Source organism: Pseudophryne corroboree, chromosome 1 (genome assembly GCF_028390025.1).
Source record: "Pseudophryne corroboree isolate aPseCor3 chromosome 1, aPseCor3.hap2, whole genome shotgun sequence".
Classification (NCBI taxonomy): Eukaryota; Metazoa; Chordata; class Amphibia; order Anura; family Myobatrachidae; genus Pseudophryne; species Pseudophryne corroboree.
In genome coordinates, this window is record NC_086444.1 from 525,076,970 (window position 1) to 525,101,399 (window position 24,430).

At 42.0% G+C, this 24,430-nt stretch overlaps 1 protein-coding gene across 2 annotated transcripts in view; it reads left to right on the forward strand.

Moving 5' to 3' along the window:
• The window catches only part of JAK2 (Janus kinase 2), a 457,412-nt gene extending 442,413 nt beyond the window's left edge, over window positions 1-14,999 (forward strand). For both annotated transcript variants that reach the window (XM_063913981.1, XM_063913980.1), the window contains 2 exons: window positions 8,082-8,195; window positions 9,441-14,999. In XM_063913981.1, coding sequence (XP_063770051.1) covers window positions 8,082-8,195; window positions 9,441-9,548 — 222 coding nt within the window. In that variant the 3' untranslated portion in view covers window positions 9,549-14,999. The remainder of the gene's footprint in view (window positions 1-8,081; window positions 8,196-9,440) is intronic.
• The last annotated feature ends 9,431 nt before the right edge of the window (window positions 15,000-24,430 follow it).

Here is a 24,430-nt window from a genome sequence, read left to right on the forward strand (position 1 = left end):
TATAAACTACCTAAAAACTAAACGTATGTGCGGCACGCCGCCAAAGGAAAAGAACTACAAAGAAACCACTGTCCACTCCCCTACACGGCACCGCCGAGTTCCGGGGAGGACAGTGAAAGCGGAAACCTCCGCAAATGCACCAATTCACAGTAAAGTAAACACTAAGCGGCATAGGCCGCAACGCGCGGAAGCAGCCGCTACTCACGAAACCGGGCGAGAACCCCAGATGACAAACAGGTTCGCAAGGACTAGAAGGATTCCCAGAACCGGCTTCGGACCTCCAAAGTACCAAAGGGCACGGAGCAAGATCCACCAAACACGGCTGACAGGAACAGAGTTCTGAACGGCAGGAACAGCATACAAGAAGCTATCACCGGCGGGGCTGCAGTGTGCTGGCTCACATAAAAAGGCCCTGCTGGCCAATAACAGGAGGGCCAGCAGGACCAGCCCCCAGACCCTAATTACTAGTTGCCGTGCAGCTGCCCTGCTGCACGAGCAACCTAATTAACTGTTCTTAGCAACGGGGAACGCAGTCCACCTGTGGCGTCCCCGTTGCTATGCACCCGGCGGCCCTGCACGCACGGCGTCGTGCGTTGCCAGGGACCCGGCGGCTATCGTGCGCATGGCGTCCTGGCGTTGCTAGGCGCCGTGCGGGGGACAGGGAAGGAGAGAGGCGCGGCGGCCGTGACCGCTGCTCAGTCAGGGCACGGCCGAAGACCGCCGCGCCTAACACATAGCAACCAATCAGATTCCACTTCTCATTTGTCTAGCACCTTCTAGAAGATAATACCTGGAATCTGATTGGTTGCTATGGGCAACAACCCATCCTAAATAGAACTCCCATCTTAGTAAATTTACTCCAGGGTCTTTACCAAAATTATGGCTGTTATGGCGGAGCAGTTGCGTCATCAGGGGGTCAAAATACTCCCATACGTGGACAACCTGCTAATCCTCTCACACTACGGAGGCCCTTCACCGCCATCTTTAGCTGACCATTGCCTCCCTGCAAAAACACGGCTGGCTGATCAACTGGAAAAAGTCATCCCTTATGCCTTCTCAAAGGATGTTACATCTGGAAGCTTTCCTGGATTCTCAGGTACAATTCATTTTCCTGCCAGCTGACAAAATTTCCACACTACAGCAGCGATTGCGCAAGTTTCTTCCCAGTCGCCAAGTATCAATCCACTCAGCTATGCAGGTCTTGGGGACCATTCTCTCCATGGATGATTGACCGTGTCCGCTCAACACTCCTTTCAGGGCTGTTGGACTCCCACCGAATGTTGCTTACCAATCAATGTCCTGGAACTACGAGCTGTCTGCAGAGCACTCACTCTGGCATGGGACATTCTCCAGGGCAGACCAGTCTAGGTCCAGTCCGGCAACATCACTGCGTTGGCCTACCTCAATCATCAGGGACGCACTCAGTCTGTTGGTAATGCTGGAAGTGGCTCACATTCTCCATTGGGCTGAACGCCATCTCCTTGCCATCTCGGTGGTGTTCATCCCAGGAATTCTCAACAGGGAAGCGGACTTCATCCGCTGTTGCAACATGCACATCGGCGAGTGGGCTGTACGGTATCCGTACAGATGGTCGACCATGTTATGGTTGACAGTCATTAGGTCGACCACTATTGGTTGACATGGTCGACATGGACACATGGTCGACACATGAGAGGTCGACAGATGAAAAGGTCGACATGAGTTTTTTAACTTTTTTTTCTTTTGGGGAACTTTTCCATACTTTACGATCCACGTGGACTACGATTGGAACGGTAATCTGTGCCGAGCGAAGCGGTAGCGGAGCGAAGGCACCATGCCCGAAGCATGGCGAGCGAACGCGGTGCACTAATTGGGGTTCCCAGTCACTTTACGCAAAAAACTACACCAAAAAAAGTTAAAAAACTCATGTCGACCATTTTCATGTGTCGACCATTTTCATGTGTCGACCATGTGTCCATGTCGACCATGTCAACGTCGACCAATAGTGGTCGACCTAATGACTGTCGACCATAACATGGTCGACCATTCATACCGGAACCGGGCTGTACACCCAGAGGTCTTCCAGCTTCTGGTGGACAAGTGGGGCCTACCGGACGTGGACCTCATGGCCTCACACACAACCACAAGGTTCCCCTGTACGGGTCCAGAACAAGAGATCCCAACGCAGCCTTCGTGGATGCCCTGACAGTGAAGTGGACCTTCCAGCTGGCATACCTCTTCCCTCCTATCTCCCTCCTTCCTCGGGTCCTTCGGAAATTCAAACAAGAAGGAGGCACCGTCCAGTTAGTAGCTCCGGCCTTGCCCAGACACCATTGGTTCTCTTATTTTCAGAATCTCTCCATAGACACTCCCAGACTCACTTCCACAATGGTCAGACTTGTTGTCTCAGGGTCCCTGTCTACACCTGGACCTAGCCCGTCTGTCTTTGACGGCGTGGATCTTGAGTCATCCCTACAAAGGTCCAAAGGTTTCTCTCACTCTGTGATCCAGACTATACTCAGTGCGCGAAAGCCGACCTCCGCCCATATTTATTACCATGTATGTCATACATACTTACAATGGTGCACTACTTTATACTATAACCCTCTGGTTTTTCGAATTTCTCGAATCTTTGCCTTTCTCCAAGCCAGATTGGATCTTGGACTCTGCCTGGCCTCTCTGAAAGCGCACGTCTCCGCTCTGTCCATATGGTTCCACAATTGCTCCACTGCCAGATGTTTGCAAAATTTTTTCAGGGCGTACTCCGTATTCAGAGTCATTTTGTCCCTCTATTGGCTCCGTGGGAATTATGCTTGGTTCTCCAGGCACTTTAGGAGTCAGTGGACCTCAAATTGCTTACGCAAAAGACTCTCTCCCCCCCACCCCCCGTTTTTGCCTATTGCATTGGCCCGAAGGGTGTTAGATTTAGTGGCGCTTTCCTGACGCTCTCCTTTTCTGATCGTTCATGAAGACAGGGCTGTTCTTCGAACTCGTCCTGGCTGCTTTTCCAAGGTGGTCTCAAGTTTCCACCTTAACGAAGAACTAGTGATACCTGCCTCCAACTCCCCGGACCTCTCGGCGGGGAAGGCCTCCCTGGATTTGGTCCATATCCTGCGGATCTACCAGTTCCATCTAGGTTGTACCAGCTCCTCCAGCTTGTATCAGCTCCATCCGGAAATCAGATTCCCTCTTTGTCCTCTAGGGATTCTACAAGAGGTTCTTGCTAGCTGATAGACTCTGTCCAGATGGCTTTGCATAACTATCTCACAAGCTTACACGCAGGCTGACCTTTCTTTGCCGGATACATTCTCCACTCATTCTACTCACTTTGTGAGTCCTTCATGGGCAGTCCGCTGTGGCGCGTTTGCACTTGATCTTCTATCCACACCTTTCTTAAATTCCATGTTTTTGATACATTTGCCTCCCAGGATGCTTCATTTGGACGCCGGATTCTCCTCTCAGTTCAGGAGCATCCCCTCCCCTGAACAACAGCTTTGGGACATGGCAGTTGTCTCCCCTGTAGAGCCCTATGGACTCTGAAGAAGAAAAGGAATTATGGTAGACTTAACTTTTTCCTCACTGGTTCCGTTCACTCTTGCGTGGAATGTGATTCTTGTGTGTACCAGTCTTCCTTCTCTCCTATCCTTCTCCTGCTTGGGCTTGTTGACAAAACTGATTAGCCTCAGGCTGTGGGCAGGGTATAGGGTGAAAGGACCGGAGCATCCTGGGATATGTTAAAGCTTTAACTGTTTGGTGCCAGTCCTATCCACCACCTACACCCCATTGTCACCCCTGTGGATCCAATGGACAGAAAGTTAACAAAGGTAAGTCTACCATAACTCTCCTTTTTTTTGTTTGATTTGAGCACTATATTAGAGGCGGTATCCTATTAGCTACAGTACAACACATTACTGCAGCTAAAGGTCCCGCCAGTAGCTATTCTTCAGGCAGGTGAAACCAAATCCCCGGAAACAGTGGCTGTTTCTCACGAAAACACACAGGTTTTGCTGAACCTGTGTGTATTCGGGACAAAAGGCTTTTTTTTTTTATACAGGCATTCTAATTGGATAGCCTGTAAAAATATATCTGTGAAACATCGGGAAACACTAGGAAAAACAGGCGTTTTTCACACCCGATGTTTTACTGCGGCAAATAGGATATCGCCCTAGGCTGCTGATACAATCGTATACTTTAATTTTTTGGGGAAGTCTGGTGCGTTCACTATTATGAACCTAATTAACATGAGCAAGTAAAAAAAAAAAAAAGCAATAATGGACTGATGTACACCTTCAGAAAACCATGTTGTACTGCAGAGTTAAAATATGCAGAGATTTACAGATGGATTAAAGTCCTAGCTTCATTCTGAATTTCAGTGTAAGACAAAGCTGCCCCAGCTACATGCAAACACAGCCCGTACATTTCCTGCATGCAAAAAACAAATGCACCTTCAGAGTGATCTGGAACATTGGTGGATGGTAATGCCACTATGTTCAGTTTCAATGACCATTACTCTAGTAGAAAAAAACTGCCAAATTCCAGAGGCACTCTGTGGAAGTTTCGTTGACTGTCCTGTCAGATGAGTGAAAATTGCAGGAACGGGTGGACCCTACCGTACATTACATTAATCTCTACAATACTACTGTTTCTTGGAAGTTGTATTATCATGATCATTTTGGGAAATGGTGCTAAAACATTAAGTGCACATGATAAAATGTTATGATGCTAGCAGCTCTGTCCAAATGTGTATGATGACCAAAATAATATGTAAATATGAAACAAAAATCCTCTCTACAACCAACAATTTGGGTCTGGCTTAAAACTCATTAGTGACTAGCCAGGGCCGGCGCTACCCGCTCAGCAAAGTCTGGAAAGCAGGGAGGCGTCGGGCTAAAGAGGCACTCTCTCCCCTCTGTTACTTTTCTACTGTCTACTCACTGTTGCTGCTGGGTGCCGCTGCGCCTGTCAAACCGTACCGACATATTGTGGCACTGGCAGTGTGAAGAGCCCTGGTCCCTCATACCTCACTGACTGCCAAGCAGAGCTCCCAGATGAAGCGTCCCTTCTCCTCCCCACTCACCCTTTTGGCTGACAAGGTAGGCAATGAACTTACAGTAGTGTCTGCTGTGGCACACGATAAATTACCCCATCGTCTCCACAGCACTTACCATGGGAGGTCCAGCAGGGATAGTGCCTGTTTGCTGGGGGCGGGACTAAAGTTACATGACAGGCAGTCTGGACCGTGTGCTGTGTACACTGTACACAGGAAATGGAAGCTGAAAGGAACTCTGTGTTCCATTTCTACTTGTATTCCACTCACCCTTGCTGCAGAGTAAGAGCATGCTGTACGCCTGTATCCAGAGACCCGCCTGCTGCCTGCCAGTTGGACAAACCTACCTGCCTGCCACTGGTTGCGCTCTATCCATCTACTATTGTACGATAGGGAATGTAGATTGTCTTGTTTAGTGCTCTGTTTATGTGTTTATGTCTCAGTTGTAAATAGATCGCCCTCTCCCCACTATTTCAGCACCTTTAGTCTCCCCTGTCTGCATTCCCCCTTCCTGATCCACCCCCCTTCCCTGTAACAGCATTTTCAGTCTCCTCTGACTGCACCCAACCTCACGATCACACAATCCCCCAATCACCCCCATGAAATGGAATATTTTCACTTGAGTTTTCAGCTCTTTCTCCAATTTAGAGCCCGTCCTTGTGAAGAGCTGGAAGCAGCGTGATAGCTTATACTATCACACTGCTCCTGGTTTGCGTCCTTGGTGCGCAATGTACATGTGTTACTTTAATCCTTAATTTATCTGAACAAGTTGTCCAGAAATAGTTCAAAGGGTACGTTTTATCATCTTAAAATAATAAATAGACTTGCAAAAGTAATTTTTTCCTGAAAAATATATATATATATTTCAATGCATAGCCCGTCTCACCTACTCCTGTGACATCGCAAGTTAGAGAGAAGATGTCTGGTATGCTGAAAAAGTTTGCACGTTGGTTAGTCTGATAAAAAAAAGTTGGATAGGTGTGTGGGGCAGCGTTTTAGTTGGACAGTCAAGTTTGGAATCGTTGGTCAACCTAAAAGTCATGTCGACTTTTTGACCTGTCAACATTTTAAATGTCGGGATTTTGACCATCTGTCAATGGTTGTCGGGATTTTGGCCGTTTGAATTTTGATTGTAGGTAAATTGACCGCATCCCCTGCTCTGATTCATAGGTCTGCGTCTAGAATGGTTCCAGTTATTAGGCTAGAAACGTATGTGTTCGGAACTAAACCCTCACAGCTAATTGAATCTGCCTCAAGACTTTGTATAAAATAGACTCATTTGGTTCTGTGCTCAACAGCATTAGACAAATAATTTCAGGGTGAATCTGTATGATTGCTCCAAGTATGCAAGAGTAACTATGGAAGAATTCTGGAGATTCTCTTTTTGTCAATTTTTAGATATCTGTAAAATAAAGTAGTCTATTTTAATATGTTATATAAAAAAGCATTATTAGCCTGAAACAAATGCAGTATACTATGTATTTTACATGCATAGATTAAAATGTTAAAAAGTTGGTTTTAGCAAAACCGATACCGTGCATTATCATGATAACAGCCCTTGAAGGGGTTATCTTTGTATATATCAGGGGATGCTTTCCTGGTTTCCACACATGAAAAAGTTGGGTTACTGCCAATGAATGTTTTATTTTTATTTTATTTGAGTAGCAGTTTGTTTTGATGATGTTGGGCCTGTTGCCGAGTCGGACAGATCTCTATTCACATGGCACAAAAAGCGAGTTATCACATACAACACATATGCAGAAACAAATTTACTATTTTTGGGGTATCTGCGTACTAGTCTAAGTCGGATGTAACTTGGCCAGATTTGTCTTTCTGTAAAATAGGGCATTTTGATGCAGGAACTGGGCGGTAACAATGTGATCACACGTAACTGCCCTGATTTGTGGGAGTGTATCTAAAGCTTTGTGCGATTCTTAGTTGTGTACAGTATACGGGTAAAGGGATCCTATTTATGAGAGATCTCTTGTACCTAACATGGGGCTGGTGCAAGTGCAGATACTGAGGTTTGCGTAAAATCAGTGGGCCATGCTGGCTTTCTGCTTGCAGACACACAAACCCCCCACATTACTCCTACGGAATCTCGCATTACCATGTAAGCTAGTAAATCAGGATTCCATGGCTACACACAACTACAGCCACTTAGAACTCTGGTTCAATCCCATTTCATTCTCCCTAATTCATTGTGAACCTGACCCCTATCCTTAGGCATATTTTTTACATTAGTTACCCTTGCTCACCATCTCTTGGTGAATATAAAGTAATAGCTCAGAGTGGCTAACTTCACACACCTCTTCTTCTCTTTATAAGTGGGTTGTAGAAAGATAATTTACATTCCTAGGTGATGCCCCCGAAATGTCAGCATTTGAAAAACTGGTTAGAAATTGCTTTTCTCTCCCCCATAATTGGAGAACCTTCCATGATAGCACTACTTTATATCAATCCCTAAACTTCTTGGTCTCTATGCTAAAGCTGGCCACGCATGGACAGTCCTACTGCTTGGTAATTAGTGTGTGATTAGGACTACAGTATGTAGCTAAAATAAATGAGCTATAGATGTATTGCTTCTGCCTTAGCTGGGAACTGTTGGTTGGGTCAAAAGATGACTGCAAGCAGTGGCTGATAGTTGTCATCTTCTGATTACATTTTCAAACCTATCCAATAATAATCTGATCAGATGATGGGGTTTTTTTTTTTTGGGGGGGGGAGGGGGAAGATGCAGTAATATCGGCTCACTGCCTAAGAAAATTATATAGTACCTCAGGTGTTTTGTGTATTAGAGATTAATATTTGTTTTGGTGATTGATTTCTGTACTAAATCTTTTTGTTGGCTCTATGAGAATAATTTTACACTACACTTGTATGTTTATAATTATATGTCCCTTGTGTCAAGACATGTCTTTGATTTAATAAACAACAAAACTTATAATAAAAAAGAAAAATATTTAAAATATCCTAAAAACGGCCTTAACCTATGTGCCCCTCAGATTACTAGATCTTCATACTGTTTTACTTTTCTATATTTTGTATCCTTTAGGAGTTCATGAGGATGATTGGGCCTGATAAACAAGGACAAATGATTGTGTTTCACCTGATAGAGCTGTTGAAGAATAATGGGAGACTACCACAACCTGACTTCTGCCCTAATGAGGTATTGAACTTGTATCTGTGTAGGTTCTTACCAGGGTCTAAGACACACAGGAGAAATACCCGGGTTGATTGGCAAATTACCGGGTAGAACTGCTTCACCTGGTAAATTGCTTTTCTGCGTGAAAGGGGGTCCTGCTGAGATGAGCAAAATGACGCGGCACTCAAATGCCAGGTAAAATCCGGGATTTAGGGAGTTTTCTGTGTGAAAGTGGTATAACTTCTTTTTTTTTTTCTTCAAAGATGTTTTATTAAAGTTTTGAATAGAAATAGTCAAAGAAATAAGCTAACAATATTCTGAAGACTGCAAGCGATACACATTGAGGAATGGTGCACAGTTATAGGCGTATTAGTGGGAAGTTGTTCAGTAGGATGGTATAGGAGGAATGGCCATGCCAGAAAGAATGAAGGGGGAGGGGCCAGGCAAGAGCCGCCTCTCTACAGTAATATATTTTTTTAATAATTCACCATAAGTAACAAGTAAAGTGCCAATGTTGGCACAATTCATATACAGATCTTTCTCCCCTTCTCTTTGCTGCTTGCCACCGCAAATGTGAGCCGTTTGCCGTGATCTATATTATTGCATGTGTGACATAGTCACACGCACAATCGCGATGCAGCTGCATGTGTGGCACGTTCCTGGGTAAGCGGACTGCGGATCCATCTGTAGTTAGTAAGGTTGAAAAAAAAAAAAGAAACCCCTTTTAATTGATATATTTTAATTGCAATGATCCATAGTAAGGCATTTGCTAATTTAACATAACCGATGGCAGGGTGTTTCTTTCCAGACTCCATAAAAGGTGATTTCCCTACATTTTCCCTACAGCATTTAATCTACCAATTATAGCTACACCAAGAAAAGCATCCAGACTATTTTTAAAAAACTATTCCTTTTAGATAATTAAGGCCCCGCGATTCCAATTACCCTTTTACTGTGGTTATGGCATGAGTTGCAACTGTAGTATATACACATACTCCTTTGCAAATTAATACAAAGATTAACAAAAATAGCCACATACTACTAAAACTTCTAATAATAATAATAATAGATTTTGTTATTTGTTAAAATGAATGAAAATGTCTAGAATAGTGCTATGATGAAACAACATTTCATCCATTTTGGATTATTTTACACACGGTAGAGATGGAAAAATTTCAGTTCAAAAGCAGCAGCATTAAATTGTATGGTTGTGAAACAAAAACAAAACAATATTTCAATGTGTATGCATTTTCCCTTTCTCTTTTCTAGATCTATCGCATCATGACTGAGTGCTGGAATAACAACATTAATCAACGTCCATCCTTTAAGGATCTCACTATAAAAATTGAACGAACATGGGAAGATATGGGAGTGTGATGATTGCATAACCTGGCTTGATAAAGCTACATGTGAACAGAGCCTGCCTTATGCCGAACAGAACGAAATGCAATGTGTTGCAAATCTGTATGGTATGTGCAAGTCTTACTAGCTCCTGGAATGAAGACTGTAGAAGGATAATGTGTAGAATACTTAGAAGCCCACCTTTAAAGATGGCAAACTGACAGTTTTACTGAGATGAATCCCTGTCTTCAGTTCATTATGTCTGGAACAGGCAGTGAAGAAATGGAACAACATGGTGAATGGACAATGCAGTGTTCAAACCGCACAGACAGAATGCGCCTTCATTATGTTTGAAGAGATTTATTGTGATATTTCCATCCTGAAATGCACAAGACTTGTGTACAGTTAGTGACAAACTATACATTACCTTTTTTCAAGGGCTTTTGTTGAATCTAGCACATATTGAGCATTTATAAATATGTACATTGGTCATTTTCTGTAAATTTGCAACAAAATAAGAACATATTTAATACAATTTTGAATATAACTAGTTGTGTACCTATGAAACCAATTTTCTAGCCATTGAAACATAAGGCAACATGAATTATCTTCTTTGTTTTTGTTAAGAGATCACAAGGGAAAGGGATGAAACATTCCCCATTATTTTCAGAGTTCAAGTGCTTTTAGTGTACTTTTTCAGTAGGACAATATACATCATAACAGATATGTGCATCTGTGTAAAAAAAAAAAAAAATATATATATATATACACACACACACACACACATATATGATATAGGTACTATATAGGTACACTGCCTTGTATGCTCGTTATTGAATGTGATCTTTATCCATGGATGTCATTTTCTGCAGTTCTTACTTCTGACCCAACCGTAGGTCTTTGATTACTAAGTTTATACGTTTGCTACAGTGGTTTTTGAATAGAATGTTAAATAAGAAAGACTTGCTGATTAACATGTTTTAACTTGCCTGTGCACCGCAGGATGGTCACTTAGATAAAATGGTCTCTATGCACTTTTTGACGTTCTACTAGTGTTGAGACTTGTCTGAACATCGTGTCCTACTACTTAATTCTGCAAGGCTACTTGTTAATAGTATATCATGTTCCATGACTAGGCAATCCTCATTACATCAATGTCAGATGCTTCAAAGTTTTGCTTACTGTAGTATCACTCATTAAAATCACTGGAGATGGCTTTCTTCTGCTTTATGTAAATCAGAAGAATGCCACAGCATAAATATAATTGTGACCTACCATTGTGCCTTTGTATTTAATACTGTTATTTACCCACAATCAATCCTGAAACAAGCACTGAAGCACCGATTAGGAGTGTGCCGAATCAACACAGACTCACTCCGTTCAATCTGTGTGTTAAATAGATTAGGATAATGTTCCATTTGACAAATTTATTGCAAGCGTGTAATGTAAGTCTGGAGGACTTGTCAGACAATGGCAAAATAATAAAATCCTGGCATTATTGGCAACTTAAGCCAAAGTAGTAAATTTTAAGCAATTAAACGCAATTACATTTAATCTAAAGTGTATTTTATAATCTGAAATAAATGGCTGCCATTGACCCCTGATAGACTGCTACAGTATGCAAATGTTCCCAAACACAGTTCTGTGGATGTGATTTGTTAGTCACATTGAAATTGGTTTGTGCCATTTTATCAAGGGTGCCTCTACTTACTTTTCTGATTTTAGCCGAATCCTCAGACAGATGGAGAAAATGAGGTAATCACAAATAAATATAGTAAATAAAACTCTTACATTCTTAACCGGTAGAAAATGCATTGAAAAATCAATCTAGTCCTTGTTTAGAGCTAGAATGTGTGTTTGCATTTTGGCTTGATGTTTGAATGACTCCTGAAGAAGCACAATGAGTTCACATAGACCTATTTTGATTATCCCACTTCCACTTCACCATGGGCATGCAAGAACTAGAATCGTTTCTGAATTACACATCCCACAAAGCTTTTCCAGCATTTCTGCTGTGAATGAGCTGGCAAGGATCATCCATGTTCTGCAAACTCAAAAGGACACACTTAATTATTGTTGTTGGGTAAAATGTAATACTTTATAGTAGTTTGCCACACACAGCAAATTTGAAATACAGTAGTTATTTCTTCTATAGAAAAACATATACATTAAGTCACTGAATTCATCATTTTGTGCTACTCTTTGCCTATTGTTGCTGTAGCATAAGTGGTAAGTCAGAGATGTGTATTTTAAAACCTGCTCATAATTCCTTAGTGGCCAGTTTTACATACCAATTGTAAATACCAGAAAAAGTTTAGTGCTAATGTTGAGCGTACACTGTCTGATTACTGATAGACGTGATATCCATCAAATATTATGGTCCACTCAGGAGACCGGCGCCAGATCACCAACAGTTGGGATGCCGAAGGGGAGTATCAGGGTTAGGGTTAGCTGTAGCCGCCAGCCCCCGAGGTTTAGTGTAGGGGATGGAGGGGTAGAAATACTTCAATGCCCCCCCCCCCCCCCCCCACACACACCATTTGTAGGGATCTTCACCGCCAGCGTCCCAACAACCGGGATTTAGTATGTATTCCGCCACACCTTATCTGGGTTCCCTCCATGGGGAGTAGACATTTTCCCGTTCCTTCCCAGTGAAGGAAAGGGGGAAATATCTATATTTCCACCATTGTCTACAGATACTCAACAAGGGCTGGCTGGGATGTTCTCCACTCTATACGTAGCAATAATTAACGCCTTAAAGAAAAAGAAAAACGGACTAAGTCATTCACTTATTCCGGGGCATACATTTTACAAATATATGGGCGATCCACCAAATATCGTGTATCTCCCAAATATAAAATGGTCGAACATGTCATATCATCGCATCGGGCATGTCCATCCGATGCAATACTTTTTAAGTTGTAAGTTGGCCACATAAGTCAGTGTATTCACTGCTATGTCCGATCAACAGACATTTTTTTTCTATATTTGTATAGCAATCCATAAAAAGTAGGCATTCAGTGGGTAAATGATTATCTAACCATTTCAATAGCAAAAAGCCTACCTGTGCAAGAAGCAGTTGGATGATCTTTGCTCACAGGCAGTGTGCTCTAGAGATTTGTTTTGTCCTTACTCTGTCATGTATGAAACCCTTTCATATCTAGTCATGCGACACAAGTTGGTATGGTATGTTTCTTTAGGACAAATGGCATGATAGGTGCAATATAGGCTCACGTCTAAAATTAAATAAATGAAAATGTAATGTTGGTTTACAGTATTTTACCAGATATTTTTCTGTAGATTTACCTGCTAATCCTCTTTACTAGTACTATACATTGCAAGTTTTATTGTCTGCCCATCTGTTCAACCCATGTCCAAATAGAGCAAGTTTAGTTTAGCAAAGGCAACTCTTGGGCTAAACCATCTATACAGTTTACATGTGTCCCTTTCAGCGATAGCAAATGCATGAAACCGGTTTTGAAAAATTGTTGGATGACAGTCTGTCAGTTATAGGTTGAGTCTCCAATATTCGAAAATCTGATATTCAAAATATTTTTCTTTTAGTGTCTTATATAGTGACACATTTGTTTTCTGATGGTTCAGTGTACACAAACTTTGTTTCATGCACAAAATGATATATATAAGGCTATGTATATATGAAACAAATGTGTTTAGGCTTGGGTCACATCCCCAATATATCTTATTTATGGTATGTAAAATGTTTCAAAATAAGAAAAAAATATCAAAATTCTTCTGGTTCTAAGCATTTTGGATAAGGGAGACTCCACCTGTATAAAATGTTATTTACAGTACCACATCAGACGTGGTGAATGTGCATTTCAGGGCATTACAGAAAGCGTATCAAAATACACCAAGCCGTGTCACTGAATAAAGAAAAAGCTTAATAACACGCTGTAAATGTTTATGCCCTGTAATAAACTTAACAAATATGTTTCCCCTTTAAAGTGAAATTAGGACTCAGTAGGTGTTTGATGTGAACGGTAATTGGCCAGTCTTAAAATGGTAGGCACATAATGTACCTGATGGCACATAAAATAGGTGAAACGTCAATTAATAGGTTAGTTCTGATATCTATGCTGTTAAATAGTTTTATTGTGCTGACCTAATCACAAGAAGCAATCCATACCCACTTCATTAATTGTAAAAATATACTTTCAAGTGTGTGTTTGTACTTTCAATATGCTGTATTACCTTCTATTTGTCAATGTGGATTATTTTTTCTCTACAAAAAATAGAGCATATGACCAAGGAAAGAAGGAGACAGACCTCATTATACATCTGCTTCCCACGTCAGGAATTGCAGGGATAAAGTAAAGATGTTTAAACTTTCACCAGAAAATAAAATGGCAATAAATAAGCACAAAATATCTAGAAAGCAAATGTGTATTGTAGCAAAACTACTATTGTCAGAAACATTTTTTACTTAAAAAACTGTCTCCCTTTTTTTTTCTCCCGCCCCTTTCTCTGTTACTGGTTAAAATCTATACGTGTCCAATATAGGTATCCCTCTCCTTGTTAAAGGGCATTTTCATTTTGCAGTACTTGTCTGAAAATTGACTGTGTAAATCATTATATACATGTATATTGATTTAATTCATTACCTCAGAATATTGTTAATATTTTATTTAAATTGAATTTACAGATGTTAGAGCCAAGTGCCAGTATCAAAGTCTTTGCCAGATTTTGAGAAAAATTGTGCTGTTCAGATTGCCACAAACTAGTTTTGGCAGTCCTATGTTAGTCTTGAGTCAACTCTACAAATATTGTTTTATTACTGCTCTATGGTCTAATCATTGTGTATAGCTCTACTGTGTGTGGGGTTTTTTCAGTTAAGAAAAAACTTTTGTTTCCAATCTTTCCTGCTATTGATTGGAATTTAAGGTGAACGGACAAATTTGATGTAAAGAAAAAAAAAAAAGGATTCGTTAAATATATTTGTCTGTAAAATAGCTCAGGGATATGTATATACTTTATAAATATGTAATGAAATCTTCCAGAAGAAAACAAATGAAATGGCTTGTTCGGTTCTTGAGTTTAACATATTACTAAATTCAGTGTGTATTATTTTTCCTGAGAGGAATGAGCGGAAATTGCTGGACTGTTTCTTTATTTTTTAGTTTTTTTTGTCACAGCTATTACTTTAATGATTTAGTGAATAATATAAGAAGAGATATGCTTTAAAAATGGGTCACTTTTTTGTTTTTGTTTTTTATGACTGGTTTATCTTTCATTATACATATGACTTGGGCAATCTGTAGCGATGCAGTTATTGTCAGTAAATCTCCCATAGAGCTTTGCTTGCTAGCATAGAACCACAGCTTGCCCATCATAGTTCATTGTTATTAAACATTCAGAACAATCACTTCATAGGAAACTGGTTAAATTGGGCTTGATAAGATGTACATATTCTACTTTTTTTTAGGTGTGATAATCATGTTTTGCATTTATTAAAGAAATCTTAATGTTTTTTGTGTCTCATTTTTAAGTGTTGATTTGTGTTACAGTTAAGCTTAATTTGTGCTACAATAGCTCTTCTGTAGGATAGGACCAGATGGGCTAGCCTTCACTCTCCACGCACACCAATGAGCCTTGGGCACCCATGACCCTGATGCCAGTTCACTTGCATACTAGGAAAACCCACAAGACCTTCAATTTTGGCGATGCGCTGATCCAGTCGTTTAGCCATCACAAAGTCACTCAGTTCCTTATGCTTGCCCATTTTTCCTGCTTCCAATACAACTTGAAGAACTGAGTTTTCACCTGCTGCCTAAAATATCCCATACCTATCAACGTTATTTACTTCACCTGTCAGTGGCTTAATGTTATGGCTGATCGGTAGCTATAAGTATACATATATTAAAACTGTAAGGGTTGTGTCTTTACATAGCAATTTTTTTATTTTTTGAGAAATCTACTTCTAGGGCCTGTTCTTATGAACTATGGAGACGAAGGAAAAAAAATTGGAATTTTTGTTAGTCTGTTCATTCTGGCATCAACTACTGGATGAATTTGGATTGCATTTTCACTATTGTATAGCTTAGTGGCCTAGAAAGAAACAGAGGTATGTATGATCTTGATGTGATATCAGGGAGAGGACCAATAAGGGAAAAACAATGCTTGACACTCAGCACACTGAATGTTAGTGTTCCGATCATGCTTCTGCAGAACTTTACTTTGCCCAAGTTATGTAACGGACCCAGACTTAAAGTGACTGTTCTGCAGAGAAACCTAACTGAGGCAGAGAGTCTAACGGGATGTGGCACAGGTGAGATGGTGTTTATACAATGTATACCCTTTATCCCCCAAATTTTCCTTTTCAATTCAAACACCTGCAAATTTCTGTAAGTCTACTTCGCTATGATGATCAACAAGTCATAGGGGAAAACGTTCAGGGCTGCATGCGTAGATCTCAGGACCAGCTGCTTCTCCCATGGCCAGCTTGAAATGGCAGTAGCCCTAAGCATCTTTTTATGTTAATCCCTGAGGAAAAATCTGCAAATATTGTTTACAAAGAAATTTTGTGATGTAATATATATATTTAATAATAATATTTATATAATATACAGTAATGGGCAAAATTGTGGAAACATTTTTGAATGCATTTTTGCAGCTTTAACAGCTTGTAGCACAAATATGTTTTAGAATTATACCAAAAAACGCAGACATCATTACAACGGCAATTTAATTTAGAACATAATACAATGAACTTTATAACACAATTTTACATTTTGAAAACAGTTATACGTACTGAACTGTGGGAAAGTACATTTCTTAGTTTCGCACAATATTCATTAGTACTTTGTTGGGAGGCCTTTTGCTGCAATTACATGCCTTCCAACATTGGTGGCCAGTGGATCGGGACCTTTGGCGGGCCAAATGCGAGCCCAAGCCAGAAAAGGGGTGGAGCCTATGGAAAAGGGGCGGAGTCTCATGTCTCTCCTGTTACCGGCACTGTGGGGGAGTATAGATGCTGTGCGCATGCATATATTGTCTATTCACCTGCTGCTTACCCACTGCTCTGCATAGTTTGTGCTCCCACCCAACTGCCCCGCCCTTCCCACTGCGGGACACTGATGTATTTGCTGCTATTTAAAGTGCCATTGATCACACATTCGCTGCACACCTTTTGCTGTCATACATACCCACAGCATAACACTAACTGGATGTTACACAGTAGGGATTGTGCACTCAGGTAGCAAATCTCCAATTCTTCTGCGGGCATATTCCATTCCATCACTACAAATATGGATATTCTGGTTTCATCACTCCAGATGACACTGTTCCATTGTTTTTCTGATTAATCTTTCTTTTACATCCTAGGGGATACTGGGAATCCATTTAGTACCATAGGGGGTATAGACGGGTCCACTTGGAGCCATGGGCGCTATAGAAGTTTGATTAGGTGTACTGGATCCTCCCTCTATGCCCCTCCTACCAGACTCAGTTTAGAAAATGTGCCCGACGGAGCCAGTCACATCTCTGGAAGCTCCTGAAGAGTTTTCTGCATTTATTTTAAAAGTTTGTTATTTTCAGGTAGGACTGGATGGCACCAGCCTGCCTGCTTCATTGGATTTATGTGGGGGAATTTCCCAACCTCTCTCAGGTTTAATGGTCCCGTTCCCCGCTGACAGGATGCTAGCTCCTGAGGGAACTATTTGCAAGCCCCACCACGGCAAGCATATATTCCCGCAGCACGCCGCCACCCCTAACAGAGCCAGAAAAAGGAAGAGTGGTGAGCACTAAGCCGGCATCCCGGTCAGCGGGTCACCGGCCATTATGGTGGCATTGGGATCCGGTCTGAAGATCGACAGTGTCTAGGTCGACAATTTTTAGGTCGACCACTATAGGTCGACAGTCACTAGGTCGACATGGATGGAAGGTCGACAGGGTTTCTAGGTCGACATGTGCTAGGTCGACAGGTCTAAAGGTCGACATGAGTTTTCACATTTTTTCTTTTTTTGAATTTTTTCATACTTAACGATCCACGTGGACTACGATTGGAACGGTAAAGTGTGCTGAGCGAAGCGGTAGCGGAGCGAAGGCACCATGCCCGAAGCATGGCGAGCCTAGCGAGGGGACGCGGTGCACTAATTTGGGATCCCGGTCACTCTACAAAGAAAACGACACACACAAAAAAATTCCTCATGTCGACCTTTAGACCTGTCGACCTAGAAACCCTGTCGACCTTCCATCCATGTCGACCTAGTGACTGTCGACCTATAGTGGTCGACCTAAACATTGTCGACCTAGATTTGATGAACCACACCCGGTGGCATTAGGGTACGGTGACGCACGGCTTCTAGCGGGGCAGACTGAGTACACAGTAAACAGTGTACACAGTACCCAGACTTGCATTGCAGCTTAAAAGAGGGCTTACTCCATTTTATGCACTTAAGACACATAATGCCAGTATAAAGAAGAGCTGGAAAACCGTGCACCATTGAAAGGGCGGGGCTTCACTATGAGCAAATCCAGCAGTTTACAGGTGCCATTTTACCCTACTGCAGCTAACACAGATGCTGACTGCAGGGACGCGCAGCTCCTCCGGAGAGCCTCTAGGTTACCTTTGCGGTACCAGGGGGTCATAGCAGGGGGGAGCTTTATACTTGTGTACTAAGTCCCTAATCTAGGTACTTAGTCTGTGACCCAGCTAAAGCTTGGCTTTAGCGATAAGGGCATTGTGTGCTTGTTCTATCCTCTCTCTCTGTCTCTCGGGAAGGGTTCTTTGTGGATTAATTATGCTCTTAACCTTTTTCAGTGCGAGTGCTGTTATTACTGCAGTGTGTCAGGCAAAGAATGTGTATCGTGCAAGGCACAGTGGTGGTCATTCCGAGTTGATCGCTAGCTGCATTTGTTTGCAGCGCAGCGATCAGGCTAAAAAACGGCTGTTCTGCGTATGAGTACAATGAACGATGTAGTTTTGCACAGGGTCTAGCGAGGCCGCAGTGTGATTGACATGAAGGGGGCATTTCTAGGTGTCAATTGACCGTTTTCTGGGAGTGTTCGGAAAAAACGCAGGCGTGCCAGGAAAAACGCAGGCATGGCTGGGCGAACGCTGGGCAGGTTTGTGATGTCAAAACAGGAACTGAACAGTCTGAAGTGATCGCAAGCGCTGAGTAGGTTTTGAGCTACTCTGAAACTGCACAAAAAAACTTTGTAGCCGCTCTGCGATACATTCGTTCGCACTTCTGCTAAGCTAAAATACACTCCCAGTGGGCAGCGGCATAGCGTTTGCACGGCTGCTAAAAACTGCTAGCGAGCGATCAACTCGGAATGACCCCCAGTGTTCCTCCTCTCCGGGGGTTCACTAGTGTGTACTCAGTGTAGTATCCCTTCTCAGGCTAGTGGGGCAGAGCCAGCATGGCTGGACTCCATTCGGGGGATGATTTCCACCATCTCTACTAAATTATCTCATAATGAGAAAGAGAAGCAATACTTAAGTCTATGGCTGAGTTTATGCAAAAGGACTCAGAACAGCGTCTCAGTCCTCTACAATTTGTCCGCAAAACCGTATTTTGGCCCATATCCTGCATTCTGACTGATAATGAAGGGTCAGAAATGGAGGAAGGTGAGGTGGACATAGGAGTAGGGGAGGGTACTCTGTCACAAGGTGTTGAGGCTCTCATAGACTCTACCAGGAAAGTCCTAAATATTCCTGATAAGGTGACAGGTGTGTGAGGAATCTTTCTTTAATGCAAAGAAAAAATCCTCAGACACTTTTCCTGTGTCAAAGGAACTAAATACCCAGTTTGAAGAACCGCGGGTTAATCCAGATAATAAATTTCAAATTCCTAGGCAGTTATTATCTTTTCCACCTGAGGATAGGAAAAAATGGGAAAATACACTGATAGTGGATGCTTCAGTCTCCAGGCTCTCACGTAAAATAGTATTACCTGTTCCTGGTGCAGCCTCCCTAAAAGATGCAGCTGATTGTAAGATTGAGACTATACTCAAATCTTTGTATACAGCTGCTGGGGTGGCCCAGAGACCCACTATAGCATGTGGGGGGATTTAGCCATTGCTAAATGGTCTGGCAATTTAATTGAGGGGTTAGACACCTTACCTCAAGAGGAAATCGTTTTACTCCTGAAACACATACAAGACTCTGCAAACTTTGTGGTGAAAGCCATTAAAGAGATAGGTATTGCTTAATGCATGCACCACAGCTATGGCAGTGATGGCACGCAGGGGATTATGACTACGTCAGGGGACTGCTGACGCAGACTCCAAGACGGGTGTGAAAGGCATGCCTTTCACAGGTGAGGTCTTATTTGGCAACAAACTCGACAAGTGGATCTCATGAGCTACTGCGAGTAAGTCCACCTATCTACCTTCTGCAGCTCTGCCAGCTAGGAAGGCCTACACAGGACCCAATTTACAGTCCTTTTAGACTGCAAAGTTTAAGGGCAAGGCCAGAGGTTCTTCTACCGCCGTCAGAGGCACTAGAAGTAAATCACGAAAACCAGCGACTGCTGGTTTACAGGAACAGAGCTCAGGCTCTGCCTCCTCAAAACCTTCCGCATGACGGTGGACTGCGATGCCTGGGAGACAGGCAGGTGTGAGCCCGGCTAAATTCTTCAGTCACATCTGGACAAGATCTTGCCAGGATCCCTGGGTCATAGATTTTGTATCCCATGGCTACAGGCTGGAGTTCCAGGATCTCCCACCTCACAGATTCTTCAAATCAGGCTTACCAGTTTCTCAAGAAGTAAGAAGAACTAGAAAAGCGGTTGTTAAGTTGGGTGCACAATATCTATTTGTTGATTTAATTATCAAATTTAAAATGTAGCTTTTATTGCTTATATTAATAATAAGAAGGTCCTTGTCATGGGACACATACAGCAAAATATAGGGGTTAAAAACATGACATTTACAAACATATGTGATAAAGAAAGAAAGATTGTGTAAGACAGATACTTAAAAAGTGGGGTCACCACAGTAACTCCTGCAACTTGTATAATTGTTTATTTCTGTGTGGAACAGAAACCACTCAGGACACAAACTGGATAAGGTTTACACGTCCCTAAATATACTTAATGTCGTGTGGGGAAATTAAATGTAACCACAATTGAGTAAATATTATATTGGGACTCTAAACCTGCCTATACGGTATGCCCCTGTCTCTGAGTATCTGTCACCTTAAGCCAACTTGAATGTTGGTACTGCCACTAATACATGGATGCAGTGAGATATATTGAATGCCACAATTGGGACTCCTTTCCTACCTCAAAGCAGTGCAGGTGGGTTATTCTTTAATAGATAACAAAGACTACATTAGCATAGATGGTTAGGACATGAGGGGAAATATGCCACCAGTGCCCTATCTTACACTAAGCTGTGTAATAGAAAATCTAGTTTCATACTGCAGTTATAGCTTTTTGTAAATATGGGCACAGAATGTGTCCACTTGAGTCCACACTGTTGAAATATAGGGAAAGGGAAGTGGCAGAATGTCCTTGGACTGGTGTTACAAAAGAGCAACAATTGTTGCAATGCAGATTCATGAGACAGGGTAAGGGTTTGTAATATGACACTTCACTGGTGTATCTAGTATTAGAATCGTTCTTGGTGATTAGTATCTTACTGTGTAAATCTATAGCACACTATTGTCATTGTGGCTCATACACATATGTATTTATTGAAAAGTCAATCGCTTACGTTATAAATAAGTGACACACTGTGAACTTGCAGATCATATACGTATATCCCTCTTAAAGAGCTAATTGCTTGTATTATAGAGATATATATTGTGTGCACTGTATGGCCATGTCCACTAAGGGATCATAAATACTAATACATGGTGGTATTATAATAATGATCCTATCAGCCTTAGCGGTCGGTAGTCCCTAATGTAGGGAGACAAGTCCTTTCTATAAGGATTGTTGTGCTGATTAAATCCGCTGCTGCTGACTAGACTGACCCTTAGAATATGGTGTAGCTTAATCCACTAGCTGCTGTGAGATTCCTGATCCCTGCAGTTTTCTTCTGGGTAATGCGATTGCTGTTTGGCACAGATTAAATACCTCTATATATAAGGTGCTTCGCTAAGCTAAATTGCCATTATAGATGAAATTAAACTTCAGCAACTGATTGAATAATCGAATTATCCATAGATGTGTGCTATATAATACAACAGATGATTGATTCTTCTAATACACAAGTGATCTTGGGTAATCCCCTTTGCTATTAGCCTGAGTGGTTTTTGCACAATTTTCTAAACTCCTGAACACAGCCTGCTGAGCAGATCCTACAGTACTTGGTTGGGTTCGAACACGTTTGCAAAGTTTAACAAGTTTGATACCTTGGCCTCTCAGGACCTTCAGTTTGGTCAGTGAGTTCTGCAGGAACCTCAGCACTCTCCCACCCGGTTTGGGAGCTTTGGTACTTCCCCATGGTACTAAATGGATTCCCAGTATCCCCTAGGACGTAAGAGAAAATAGGATTTTAAGTACCTACCGGTAAATCCTTTTCTCGTAGTCTGTAGGGGATACTGGGCGCCCGCCCGGTGCTTCGTTCTTCCTGCACGGTTTCTTGTTTACGTACTGTTGTTTGGTTCTGCTGTTGCTGCTCCTGTTTTCACGTTTGGTTAGCATGGCTTTCCTCTTGTTCTGGTTGTGCTGGTTCGAAATCTCACTGCTTTCCTGACCTATTTCCTTCTGTCAAAGTATGTCAGTCTCCTCGGGCATCATTTCCTAGACTGAATCTGGTAGGAGGGGCATAGAGGGAGGAGCCAGCACACCTAATCAAACTTCTATAGTGCCCAGTGCTACTAGTTGACCTGTCTATACCCCCTATGGTACTAAATGGATTCCCAGTATCCCCTACAAATTACGAGAAAAAGATTTACCAGTAGGTAATTAAAATCCTATTATATTTAGCCCATTCTAATCTTTTCTGTCTGTGGTTGAGAGAGAAAAGTGACATTTAAAATAAAATATTGAAGTCTGTATCAAACTGTCCTGGCACTGATGTTTACATCACATCCACATAAATCATTTTAAATTGCCTAAGACGCTTTTTTTTCTGTCTCTCAAGCACAGTTTTTTCATTCTATCACAGCATGGTGTTGTGGATCTTTTCTTACCTTTACTAGTTTGGTTTTGAATGGACTGAGTCTGTTGTTACTTATTCTACAGTTTCGAAGTTCCTCCTTTAGTTATGTTGCCATCCACTTTACTTATAATTCAATTGTTTTACCTTCTTCACGTAAAGTAATTATTTTGTATCTCTTTCTAGGTGACCAGTCAACTCTCTTTACTTTGCTTGTCATCCTAAATAAATTACACAGCTTACTGCAGGAAATTAAAGTAAAAAATAAACTCAAAAAAACAGCGACCAATTTAGTGATAATCAAACAACTAAATAAGTTGTTTTACTGTCAATTCTGGTAGCAATAAATGTGAGCTTACTCATGCTAAAGCCTTATTGGATCCATTTTGTGGCATTGCAACACCTGATTGGCTCTCAGAACAAATGCTCCTATTGGTTAGTTTTGAGTTGAAGAAATCCTTTCTTTACATAACAAAGTCTCCTTATCTTTATTTGGCTATAACTTTTTAGGTAATAAAGATAATTAATTGCGGTGAACTGCATTATATTGTGCATAAAATAATCCAGTGATATATACAGTACCTTCACTTGATTTTCTTTAAAATATAAAAATGCAGTTATATGCAATCAAACCCTAAAAACAGACATTTTCCAAAAGGTTTCTACAATTTTGGCCACCACTATATATACTACACATATATGTGTGTATATATGTATATATATATATATATATATATATATATATATATACATATATACATATATATATATATACACACACTGCTCAAAAAAATAAAGGGAACACAAACACCACAATGTAACTCCAAGTCAATCACACTTCTGTGAAATCAAACTGTCCACTTAGGAAACAACACTGATTGACAATCAATTTCACATGCTGTTGTGCAAATGGAATAGACAACAGGTGGGAATTATAGGCAATTAGCAAGACACCCCCAATAATGGAGTTGTTCTGCAGGTGGTGACCACAGACCACTTCTCAGCTCCTATGCTTTCTGGCTGATGTTTTGGTCACTTTTGAAAGCTGGCGGTGCTTTCACTCTAGTGGTAGCATGAGACGGAGTCTACAACCCACACAAGTGGCTCAGGTAGTGCAGCTCATCCAGGATGGCACATCAATGCAAGCTGTGGCAAGAAGGTTTGCTGTGTCTGTCAGCGTAGTGTCCAGAGCATGGAGGCGCTACCAGTAGACAGGCCAGTACATCAGGAGATGTGGAGGAGGCCGTAGGACCGCTACCTCCACCTTTGTGCAAGGAGGAACAGGAGGAGCACTGCCAGAGCCCTGCAAAATGACCTCCAGCAAGCCACAAATGTGCACGTGTCTACTCAAACGATCAGAAACAGACTCCATGAGGGTGGTATGAGGGCCCGACGTCCACAGGTGGGGGTTGTGCAGGACGTTTGGCATTTGCCAGAGAACACCAAGATTGGCAAATTCGCCACTGGCGCCCTGTGCTCTTCACAGATGAAAGCAGGTTCTCCCTGAGCACATGTGACAGAGTCTGGAGACGCCAAGGAGAACGTTCTGCCTGCAACATCCTCCAGCATGACCGGTTTGGCAGTGGGTCAGTAATGGTGTGGGGTGGCATTTCTTTGGGGGGCCGCACAGCCATCCATGTGCTCGCCAGAGGTAGCCTGACTGCCATTAGGTACCGAGATGAGATCCTCAGACCCCTTGTGAGACCATGTGCTGGTGCGGTTGGCCCTGGGTTCCTCCTAATGCAAGACAATGCTAGACCTCATGTGGCTGGAGTGTGTCAGCAGTTCCTGCAAGACAAAGGCATAGATGCTATGGACTGGCCTGCCCGTTCCCCAGACCTGAATCC